We start from the raw sequence: 12,715 nt of genomic DNA, 5'->3' as shown, positions 1-12,715 counted from the left end.
TAGAATTTTTATTACTTCTATTTAATTTTTTTTAATAATTCGACTTTTTTTTATAAAAAAAACAATTTTTATTTTGAAAAGACTAAAAAAAAATTTTTTTTATTTTGGATTTTATTATTTAAAATACGTGACTTATTGTCTTATACACACACATACACAAATATACACAAACACGAACATAATTATATATAGTAATTTATAATTCTCTTTATTTAACAATAAGTAGGTAATTTTTAATAATTATTTATTGTATTTATACTCAGCAGCAAAGAAATTTGTCTCTTAATAGACAAAAATTAATGTGAATTAGAAAAAAAAATTTTTTTAAAGTTAATATAACAAATTTTAATAATCATTTATTATTATAATTATTGTCAGAAATCGTCAAATTGGACTAGAATTTTTTTTTTTTTAAATAATTAAAAAGAAAACTTTTTTCAAAACAAATTATTTTTATAAAAAATTTTTAAAATTATTCATAAAAAAATTATGAAAATTAAAAAATAATGTCTCTGCTGGTGAGTTTAAAGCGACTTATTTATTATAACTCTGGGTAATTTTTTTTTCTCGACAAAATTGACAAAAAAACGCTACGTGCCAGTAATGTGTATTTCACGAGGAGGAGAATGATGATTTAGTTCTATAGATACATAATTTATATTATTATAAAATGTAATAGGCGTAGCAGATAATTAGAAATCGAATTCAATGTTACCGCTGTTATTATACTGCGACTTATAATTCAAATTTTGTATTTTCTACAAAAAAAAAAAAAATGAAAACAAAAAAGAAAAAAATAGACGAAAAAATACGAAACAAAATTTGTAAAAAACTATTTTTTTAATATTTAATTCAAAAAAAGAAAATTATTTAACCTTAGAAAGCAATTTATAATATATGGAAACAGTGTTGTCAACGCAAAAATAATCAAATTGTAAAAAAAAAATTTTTAATAACTATTTTTTTTCTAATTTTAAATTGAAGTTACTTTTTTAATATTATATTAATATTAATAGTAATATTTTCACTAATTTTTTAAATTATTTATTTATTAGATTATTTTATATATTAGATTATTTTTAAAAAGTAAAAAAATTTCAAATCCGAAGATCTTAAGAGTCAATTTTCCATGAAAAGTTCTAGCGAAAATGACCCTTACGTTTTTAATAATTTCTTTAAAATTCAAAATTTGTATATTATTGAAAAAAGGAATATTATTACATTAGACAATAAAACATATTATAGCAATATAATATATAGTTTAATATAGTAATATTTTATAATACTTGACAATAAGTGAATTAGTATACATTATTTATAATAATTATAAATATTATAAGTATATTAATTTGCAATATTTAAATATTGTAAAATTACTAAAATTGTAAAATTGCCATTACTTATTAAATGTACCGAAATTGTGAAATTGACATTACTTATTCAACTTACTGAAATTGTAAAATTGCCATTATTTTTTAAAATTACCAAAAGAAGTAACAATATTAAATTTTTTTTTCTTTTTCATTAAATGGCAACACTGGTTTAAAAGAAAAAATTGGAAATTATATTCAAACTATTTGCTCTAAGGTTCAAATTGGAGAAATTTACGTTCTTTTCTGTCCTTGTCGAGAGCTGGTTTTCCCCTTTTCTGTCCTTGTCATACGCACGTGTTTCTATGGTTACTTTAAGCTGACTTCACAATGTTAAAAATGACACTGAAGAAAAGTAACAATAAAATTACGGTGGCGAATAACTCACTTTAACATCGACTCGACGTGACGATAAGCTGACTCTACAATGGACGTGGCTTGACGTTAAGCTCACTCTACAATGGACTTGACGTGAAATTAATTGTAAGTTAATTTTACAATCGATTTAACGTGACCGAAGATTCACTGTAGAATAGACCTAACGTGGCTTTAAGCTACTTCTACAATGGACATGACTTGACGTTAAGCTTATTCTACAATTGACTTCCGGTGACGTTAATCTCCTTCTACAATGGCATGACATGACGTTAAGCACTTTCTACAATTAACTTGGCGTGACGCTGGGCTCAATCCACAATGGACTTAACGTGCCCTTAAGCTCCGTCTACAATGAACTTAACGTGGCCTTAAGCTCCGTCTACAATGAACTTTACCAGGCATTAAGCTCACTCTACAATGGAATTAACGTGACGTTAAGCTACCTCTACAATGAACTTTACCAGACATTAAGCTCCCTCTACAATGAACCTTGCCAGACATTAAGCTCACTCTACAATGGAATTAACGTGAAGTTTAACTACGTCTACAATGAACTTTACCAGACATTAAGTTGGTTTTTGCAATTGATTGAAAGTGACCATAAGCTTATTGTAGAATAGATCTGACGTGACATTAAGTTCGCTCTACAATAAACTCGACCTGGCGTTAAGCTACCTCTACAATAGACTTGACAAGACGGTAAAATAGCTTAACTTAGCATTAGACAACTAAACTTCAAACCGAATCTACAAGCCTCACGTGAAAGCCCCCACTAAGACCATTATAAAACCAGCTTAAACCAAGAATAGCAAAGATTCGCCATATCACAAAATTCTTATTTCCAAACAAAAAAAATTCATTTCTCTCATTAAATTTATGAATACACCTTTAAATGTTCATATCAAACAGCTTTCTATTGTCAACCATATATTGTATTATCAAAAAAAAAATTTCTTCTGCGATTAGTTTTATAGAATATTTTCTTTTTTTCCTTTTTTTCTAACGCACCGCTGGCAGTATTTATCAGTGGAGCGACACTTTCGCTCAGATACGCTTAAAGTTGATTAAACAAAAAAATTAATAATAATTTAAAAAAAAACAACTGGATGTGAGAAAAAGTTGGGACTTTGGTTTAAAAAAGGCCTTTCTGCAAGAGAGATGAAACTGGAGAACTTTTTTTTATACGAAAGAATGATAACCATGTAAAAAAAAACTTTTGTATGTTTTTGCGTTTTTATTTGTAAACTGTTGAAACAACGGCTTTTTCTTCAAAAAAAAAAAAAAACGTTGTTTAGGTTATTAATTACTAACTTGGCTCATAAATATTTAAAAAAAAATTTTTTTTACCTAAAATATCCAAATGTCGATAATTGAGTCCATATTCGATACTCTGTATCGATTTCAAGTATTCGATATTCGATAATATTGATTTTGAAACTTCGACATTAGATACAAAATCGATTTTAAGATTTCGATATTCGATAAAAAAAATCAATTTCAAGAGTTCGATAATCGATAAAAAATTGATTTCAAGATTTTGATAATCGATAAAAAATTAATTTCAAAACTTTGATAATCGTTGAAAAAATCGATTTCGAGATTTCAATAATCGATATTATCAGCTTCGAGACTTCGATATTAGAAACTATCGATTTTGAGACTTCAATTCCAACATATCAATTTTAAACGATTTATATCGCAAGTTCGATAAATTTTGATGTCTAAAAAACCTACGATATATACATATATATTTTTAATAATGGCTTTTGATAATTATTTTGAAGATAATTTTTATTTATTTTTTGGCAAAGAAAAAAAATATTAATGAGCCACATCACTAATTATGTAATACACACTGTGCGAAGACATCGATATAATTAAATAAACGGCAAATTACTTTGCGACATTTTTAATCGACAATTATTGTATGAGAAAACATATCATCATCATTATCATTATCATGATTGTGATAAATCACACTATTAATCACTGTATCTTGAAAACACAAAAAAAAATCATTAAACGTTTTGATTGTTAACTATTGATATCGATGGTTTTCTTTTTAAAGTAAATAAACAATCGTGATAACGTCTTTTTTTGGCGTTTTTTGTATTGTTTTCCTTGTTTTACTCGAATTTTGTGTATTTACAGATTTTTTCTGAATTTTTTTTATTTGAGAATACAAATATTTAAATAAAAAAATAATAATGGTCATTTGCCATTGTGAATTTAGCTTTAATGTGTTTATTTCCACTGGACAACTTCTGAAATGCGACACTTCTCGTTTATTGATAATTTCAATGTCAACTACCCAACCTTGTTGATTTGGAATTTTTTGCCTTTTTTTGTCGACTACTCAACCCTGCGAGACGAAATTGTAATTTGATAACTGTGAGATTTTTTCCTCAACTTCCCAACCTTGCTAATTGAAATTTTCGGAAAGTTTCGAAAATCTCATCCAACAAGGTTGGGTAGGTGACAAAAAAATTAAAAATTTCATTTAGCAGGGTTGAGCAGAATATCCAACAAGGTTGGGTAGTTAACAAAGAAATGAAAAATTTCATTCAACAGGGTTGAGTCGTTGATAAAAAAAAAATAATCGACTAGTGTCGCATTTGGAAAGAACTGGACAGGTCGAGGAAAGTATAATACTTGTGAACCGAGCTTTAAAAATCTTACATTTAGTTTAAGTTCGCCACTCTATAACATAAGTAGTTTATGGTCAGTCGCTTACAGTCGTCAAAGTGCTTTTTCACGTTTAAAGTGTAATTTTTTTTTTATTCTGTTTCTTTTCGTTCAAAATTCTTTCGACCACGTGGAATCATCAATCGGTGAGTAAATTTTAACTTTTACTGAGTAAATTTATATTTATTCCATTTTGAAAATAATTTAAATATTTTTTTTTTAATAATTAAAAAAAAATGGTTACAAATGAGATTTTGAGTATTTAATACTTCCGTCAAAAACACGTAATACAAGATCAACCTGATTAATTGTCGCATTTATTCCCATTAAACCGATACGAAAAATTTTCCCTGCTGTTGGTCCTAAACCACCGGATATTTCCACACTGTGTCTAAAATAAAAAAGAAAATTTAATTTTTAGGAAAAATTTCATTTTTTAAAGTTCAATTTAATTTTTTTTATCAATTTTCCTGTCAGAAAAAAAGGATTTTATTTCTACACAGAATAAAAGCGTTAAATCTTAGTTTTTCCTTCTTGCATGAGAGAGAAAAAGATAGAAATATCTTCTGTCCTTTTCTAGAAAAAGGCAAAAGATATTTCTATCCTTTTCTCTCTTGTGTAAAAATTACGATATTTAGGATTTAGAGGTTATATTTTGAATAGACCTTTTTTTCTTAGAAAAAGACGTAATATAATGGTAATTCCACAATTACCGTTCCATTGCATATGACGTCACGACTTTGCCATCAATTCCTAAAGGTATCTTCACAGCTGTTATCGTTTTCAATCTTTCTTTTGGATTTGTGACGTAAAATTCAAAACCACGTGCCTTTAGACCGTTATGTAGATGTTCCGTTGCTTTAGCTTGTCGCAACCAGGAAACCGGAAGTGTTTCTTCCGCTGTAAAAAAGAATTTTTCACTTTTAGACTCTTTCTACAATAAACCCTCTTTTATCGACATAAATAGAAAATACAATTAAAACGATAGGCGCGACAAATTATTTATAATATTTTGCACTTCGGTTGACATTTTGTTAAAGGTGAATCAACAATGGACTACTTTGTCAACTACTATTCACTGCTTTTTTACTATTTAAAGGCGAATCCACAATTGACTTTTTGGTTTACTATTATTTACTGCTTTTTACCATTTAAAGGTGAATCCACAATGGACTATTTGGTTTAATATTATTTACAGCTTTTTACTATTTAAAGGTCAATTCACAATTGACTTTTTGGTTTACTATTATTTACTGCTTTTTACTATTTAAATAGTAATTTAATTTATTTCGGTAAATAGTAAATAAAGAATCAAAAGTAGTAAATAATAATAAATAATTAAATAAATAATAAACCTAATAGTCCATTGTGGTTTCACCTTTAACAAAATGTCAATCGATGCGCACAAAATGAAAAATTATTGCGCGCAATTTCCCTAAGGGGTGTAACGAACGTTGTGAATCACCCCTAAAATTATCACCTACCTAATTGTGCAAGTGCTTCGCGTAGACCATAAACCAAAGTAGCACTTATCGTATGATGATAAATTCTAGAATTTCCAAAACAATTCCAATAGTCCCCCAATAAAGTCACGTCCCAATATTGTACCGGAACTTTTGTTTTCCTACTGAAAATTTTTCGCCTAAAAGACAAAAAAATTGAAATAAAAAAAATAGTGTGTACATGCCTTTAATTATTTCGCAAAAAAAGGAACTGCCCAACCCTGTTGGATGAAATTTTTCTTATCGAAATTCACCGCTGGTCAAATATGGCAATTTTTGTCAACTACCCAACCTTGTTAATTTAAATTTTCAAAAGGTTTGGAAAATTTTATCCAGCAAGGTTGGGTAGATAAAAATTTCAATCAGCAGGGTTGGGCAGTCGACAAAAAAATACAGAAAAGCAATTTTTGTCAACTACCCAACCTTGTTAAATTGAAATTTTCGAAAGGTTAGGAAAATTTTATCCAGCAAGGTTGGGTAGATGATAAAAATTTCAGTCAGCAGGGTTGGGCAGTCGAAGAAAAATACAAAAAGTTCTAAATTGTAAATAAGTCTACATGCGGGGGACAAAGGATAGAAATATCTTTTCGTCCTTTTTTTTACCGAAGAAAAAAATTTAGAAATAAATAGAATGGTGTTAAAAAGTATCCCTCACTCGGCAAGGGGACTAAAAGTAATCGGAGTGATTCCAGGTGGCGCTCCAAGACACTTTTGACTTCCGGTGTAAACAACATCGATTTCCCAAGCGTCAGTGAAAAATGGTTCCGCCCCTAGGGATGCAACCGTATCAACAATAAGGAGACTGCCGTGTCTGTAAGTACGAAAACATAACCTAAAAATTTTTGCTCCTTTTTACTCGAGGCTTTTGTATTAAATCTTTTATTCGGTATGAAGAATTTTTTTTTTAATTTTCCTCGAGACGGAAAGTATTTAAATTGCTTTTATTCGAAACGAAAAGAAAAACTTACTCATGAACAAGTTTACCAACCCCCAGGAGTGATTGAACGACACCAGTCGACGACTCCGAGTGAACCATAAAAACTGCCGTTGGTGTAAAAGTCTCCAACGCTGATTTTAATTCTCCTAAATTAAAACCTTTGCCCAATTTTGTCGTTAATAGGTGTACCTAAAAATTACCCTTTAGTTTTTTTCTGTTTTTTTATTTGGAAAAAGAATTGTGAAAGTGCCTTTATAGTACGATAGATAAAGGCCAATGCACAATAGTTTTCCCCACCTCGCATTTTTAGACCGTTCCCATTTCTTTCCTTTTTGATAAAAATCCACAAAATTTGCACTAAAGTAAAATATGGATCTGAACTATTTTTGCTACAAAGTTTTAAAAAAATTTTTGAAAGTTTTTTAAAAAAATTTAAATTTTGAAAAATTTTTGAATATGAAAAATATTTTTCTTTTGTTTTCTTTCGTTTAAAACCTGCGAATTTTAAAGTTATTTACTTGCAGTCCAAGACGATTTGCAATGTCCTCCGCTCTCTCACCCCAAATACCGCTTTTAACGATTAAAATTGATTCTCCACGTTCGAGTAAATTGCCAATTGACGCCTCCATTCCCCCGTGACCAGATGCACTAATAGCTAGAGTTAGTCTGTTTCTTGTTTGAAAGGCATATTGTAGACCAGCCTTAATTTCGTCCATTAACTGAAAATATACATAGATAGACAATTCTTACAAATCGATAATTATTTTTCACGTGAAAATTAGTCGAATTTTACTTATCTAGAAATTTTGTACTCCACGTGTGTGAATGAAGCTTTACATTTTGCAATATTTTAACCAATGTGAATAACACAGCAGTTTTAAGGTGCTTTTACAATTATTATTACTTTTATTTATTTTTTTATTATTAATATTATTATTACCTAATTAAATAAAATAATAAAAATCTAAATTTAATAAAATACTTCAAAAAATTCTTTTAAAAAAAACAGAACCGAAACATAACCTCAACAAATTTTTTTTTATTATTTTCTTTCACTTTATTATTTATCATTTATTATATTAACATATAATAAAATAAATTAATTAATTAATTAAATAGAAATAAATAAAAAATTCTGTTTAAAAAAATTAAATACAAATATAACTTCAAGAAAATTATTCAAATTGTGTTATTGAATAAATTATTATTATTAGCAAATCATAAAACAAATAAGAAATTAAAAAGAAATAAAAAAAACTTCTAATAATTCTTTTTAAGAAAATTTCATTAAGAAAGTTTTTTTAAAAAGAATTTTAAGGTTGATCAACATTAAATCTTAATTCATTGTGAATGAACCTTAAAATTCTGTTTAAAAAAAACCGATACATAACCTCAACAAATTTTTTTTATTATTTATAATTTTATTATCTATTATATATTCAAACATAATAAAGTAAATAAATAAATTATGAAAAAATAAATGAAAAATCTGTTTGAAAAAAATGAAACACAAACATAAACGCAACAAATATAAAATTATTATTATATTATAATATAAAATTATTTAAAGTTCATTATTTAATAATAATTATAAGAAAATAAATAAATAAAAATAATAAATTAAAATAAATTTTATTTAGAAAGTTTTTTCAAAAATAATTTTAAGGTTCATTCACAATAAACCTTAATCCATTATGGATGAACCTTAAAATTCTGTTTAATAGAACGGAACCCAAACATATTCTTAAAAAATTTTTTTTTATTATTTTTTTTTTACTTTATTATTTATCATTTATTATTAACATATAATATAAACTAAATGAAAAAATATTTTAAATTCCGTTAAAAAAAAATGAAACACAAACATAATCTCAACAAAATTATTGAAATTTTATTATTTAATAATTATTATTACAAATATTAATTATTAATTTTATTAATATTATATTAACTAATTATAACAATTAATAAGGAAAAATAAAAAAATATTTTAAATATTTCTTTTTATTTATTTACATATTTTTGTATTTTACTTAATTATTTTCAAAATAATAATTAAAATAAAGTTTTTATTTTATTTTGATTATTATTTATTAATATTATTGGAACTGAAATAAATTAAAGTTAATTTGTCACGTTTATGATTTTAAAACTATTTCTTATGATTGTGTCGATAAAAAAGAACTAAGTGTGAAAGCACCTTAAAACTATAGTACTGTAACAATGGTTGCATATTGAAAGGGGCTAAAAAATCTAGGAGAAAGAACGAAAAAGTATAACAAAAAATATTATATAACCTTGCACATTTCCGGATGTAAATGACCAATAAGTTGATTTTGAAGGGAATTTAGAACACGTTGTGAACAATTACTTGGACCAGGACCCATTAAATGTTTAATTGGTACAACAAGAGGTTTCAATAATTCCTCAGGTGGATTTAATTGCACTGCACTTTCATTCCAATTAGTTGACATTTTTCTTTTACTATAATTTTAAAAAAGGGAATAAAAGAAAAAAATTATGGTATTTCTACAATTTTCGTTAAAAAAAAAGTTTCTATTTTATATTTTCACTTTCTTTTTATTTATTATTATTCTTCAATAAAATAAGAGACGAAGTTCTTTAATAGCAACTAATGAGTAACTGATGAATAATTACAATTTATTGCAAATGAAAGAGATAATTTTATCAGTATTTAATTCTCGAAAAGAAAAAATTACTTTCTTATCAGACCGTTGCATTAAGATGCTGCCACAACCACTATTTTTATCTTTTTTTTCTTTTACATTAATTAATAATTATTATTAATTATTTTATTTTTTTACTTTATTTATTAATTTCTTTTTATTTTTTTTATTTAATTTTTTTTATTTATTTTATAATTGAGGTTTTTGATTGTCTTTCATTTTTTCAAATCAGAATTTTTGATTTACTTTTATTTAGTTTATTTATTTATTTAATTATATATGCTAATAATAAATTTGATAAATAATAAAGTAAAGGAAAATAATAAAAAAAATTTTATTGAGATTATGTTTTGGTTTCGTTTTTTTTTTAAAACGAATTTTAAGGTTCATCCACAATGAACTTTATACTTACTAAATAAAATTTTCTTTAAAAAGAATTTTTAGAAGTTTTTTCTTTTTTTAATTTTTTATTTAGACTTTTTTATTTCATAATTTACTAATAATAATTTTTAAATAATAAAATTTGAATAATTTTGTTGAGGTTATATTTTTGTTGCATTATTTTTTAAAAAAAACTTTTATTTATTTCTATGATTTCTATTTAGTTTATTTATTCATTTTATCATATATTAATAACAATCGATAAATAATAAAGTAAAAAAAATTAAAGAAAAAAATTTGTTGAGGTTATGTTTGGGTGTTCTTTTAAACAGAATTTTAAGGTTCATCCACAATGGAACCTTTACTTTCTATATAGAATTTTCCTAAAAACAGTTTTTCGAATTTTTCTATTTATTTTTACTTATTATTTTATGATATAAATTAAACTTAACAGAAATATTAAAATAAAATATTAAAATAACTTTATGTTAAATTGAAAATAAAAGAAATATTCAAATTAATTTACAGTTGAGAACAAAAGTAGGAATTTCAGTTTTAAAAATTTTTTTCCGCATTTTTTCTTTTCTTCAATAATTGAAAGTTACAATGCAAAGTAAAAAAAAAAGAATGAAAAATTTTATTCAAATTAGAATAATTTTTTTTCTTTTTTAAATTATGTGGAATTAGTAGAAAATTAATTATTATTATAATTTCTTTTTTGAAACTAGTATGAACAATTATAAACAACTGTTGTCAATTATTTTGTTTTTCCTCGTGTCGTCAATTTGCCGAGTGTCGTAATTCCGTAAACAATAATAATATGACAATATAACCATCCAGGAAACACTTGTGTCTTACCTACAATAATCGATATATAAATATCGAGAATAAAATAATTCTTAGCCATTAGTCACATTTTTCTCCCGTGTTTTCTATTTCGTGTAAGAAATTCTTTAATTTAAAAAAAAATTCAAAATGAAAATTTTTCCATTTACATTAACTCTTGTGAGTATTTTATTGTCGGTAATTTATGCACTACCGTCATTTCCAATTTCGTTAAATCCAGCTGATGCTCTCAAAAATGTTCCAAATCCAATAAATGCTGCATCAAATTTGGCTAATACTTTCGGACAAACTGCCCAACAAGCTGCCCAACAAGCGGCCGAACCATTAAAAACTGCATCAAATTTGGCCAGTACTTTCGGACAAATTCCCCAGCAAGCGGCCGATTCAATAAAAAATGCATCAAATTTGGCTAATACTTTCGGACAAGCTGCCCAACAAGCTGCCCAAAAAGCGGCCGAACCATTAAAAACTGCATCAAATTTGGCCAGTACTTTCGGACAAATTCCCCAACAAGCGGCCGATTCAATAAAAAATGCATCAAATTTGGCTAATACTTTCGGACAAGCTGCCCAACAAGCTGCCCAAAAAGCGGCCGAACCATTAAAAACTGCATCAAATTTGGCCAGTACTTTCGGACAAATTCCCCAACAAGCGGCCGATTCAATAAATGCTGCATCAAATTTGGTCAACACTTTTGCACAAATTCCCCAGCAAGCGAAACAAATTGCAGACACTGCTACGAAAGGTTCGGGTTTATTGCTAAATGTCGTTCCACGTATTGACAAATTGATTAACACGGTGAGAAATCTTGCGAAGGATTTAACACTCGGAATATCGGAAGTTGCATTTAAAGGAGTATTGGGACTTCCGTCCGATGATGATAAGTAATAGGTGAGAATACATTTAGTATTATAAAAATTAATTATTTCATAGGTTGGTAAAATTAGACTGATGTGAACGCACCTTTAGATTTGTTAATTTACCCTAAGGATAAAGAATAATGTGTGGACGCACCTTTACACTTGTATATTAACCCTAAGGGTAAGAATTCATTGTGACCGCACCTTTAGAATTGTAAATCTGCCCTAAGGATATAAATGGACTGTGAAGGTACCTTTACACTTGTAAATTTACCCTAAGAGTAAGAATTCCGTGTGATCGCATCTTTAGAATTGTAAAACTGCCCTAAGGGTACGGTAACACGAATCTTAGAAAAATTATTCTTGTCTATTTCTCTCCTGTGACAGAGGCATAAGTTTGTTTCACTCTGAATTTTATTACTTTTACCATAAACAGAAAATATAGAGTGAGACAAACTTATGCCTCTGGCATAGGAGAGAGAAAGATAAGAATAGTTTTTTCAAAAATATCATTTGACAGTATCCTAAGGGTAAAAGTGCAGTGTGGACGCACCTGTAGACTTGTAAATCTGCCCTAAAGGTAAAAATAGAATTAGGCTGGAGTCCCATGGTAGCGTGTTGCGTTGCGTTTCGTAACTAGGCCATGAGTGCAAATAGAGCAAACATATATCTCCATCTCTCTCACACTCATGGCCTAGTTACAAAACGCAACGCAAAACGCTGCCATGGGACTTCAGCCTGAAAAATAAAATAAATAGAATAATTTGTAAATTCAGTTAATTATACCAACCAATGATAAATAATTATATAGAAACTAGAAATCTAGTGAAAAGTTAATTAAATACTTTTTATTTCCTTATAGAACAAAATCATCGTGAATTAAATATCTATAAATAAATCATTTGGAGAAATATTTAGAAAAGGAAAATTACGAAGGAGAAAACAAAATTTAACAAAATGTATGTAATTTATCAAAATAATGCAGAAGAAAAAAATTCTATACTATAACCAAAAAAAAAACTAAATATTATGGAAATATTTATAGACTTGGAAAAAATTGTCTATCACG

General features: G+C 26.8%; 2 protein-coding genes across 2 annotated transcripts; one reads left to right on the top strand and one right to left on the bottom strand.

The window, feature by feature from the left end:
• Positions 1 to 2,989: 2,989 nt before the first annotated feature.
• LOC122512667 (alanine--glyoxylate aminotransferase) lies at positions 2,990 to 9,530 on the bottom strand. Its single transcript, XM_043628637.1, has 7 exons — positions 9,170 to 9,530; positions 7,391 to 7,591; positions 6,904 to 7,061; positions 6,591 to 6,746; positions 5,918 to 6,075; positions 5,147 to 5,333; positions 2,990 to 4,824 (listed from the first exon to the last, which is right to left on the bottom strand). The coding sequence occupies exons 1-7, from the start codon at positions 9,344 to 9,346 to the stop codon at positions 4,674 to 4,676; spliced, it is 1,188 nt and encodes a 395-aa protein (XP_043484572.1). The 5' UTR covers positions 9,347 to 9,530; the 3' UTR covers positions 2,990 to 4,673.
• Positions 9,531 to 10,829: 1,299 nt separating this feature from the next.
• LOC122512494 (uncharacterized protein CG45076-like) lies at positions 10,830 to 12,563 on the top strand. The gene is made up of 2 exons (XM_043628361.1): positions 10,830 to 11,677; positions 12,509 to 12,563. Exon 1 carries the CDS (start codon positions 10,916 to 10,918, stop codon positions 11,672 to 11,674), a length of 759 nt encoding a protein of 252 aa, XP_043484296.1. The 5' UTR covers positions 10,830 to 10,915; the 3' UTR covers positions 11,675 to 11,677; positions 12,509 to 12,563.
• The last annotated feature ends 152 nt before the right edge of the window (positions 12,564 to 12,715 follow it).

Source organism: Leptopilina heterotoma, unplaced genomic scaffold (genome assembly GCF_015476425.1).
Source record: "Leptopilina heterotoma isolate Lh14 unplaced genomic scaffold, ASM1547642v1 Lhet_123, whole genome shotgun sequence".
In the NCBI taxonomy this organism is placed as follows: domain Eukaryota; kingdom Metazoa; phylum Arthropoda; class Insecta; order Hymenoptera; family Figitidae; genus Leptopilina; species Leptopilina heterotoma.
This window is presented reverse-complemented; position numbering and strand designations above follow the sequence as displayed.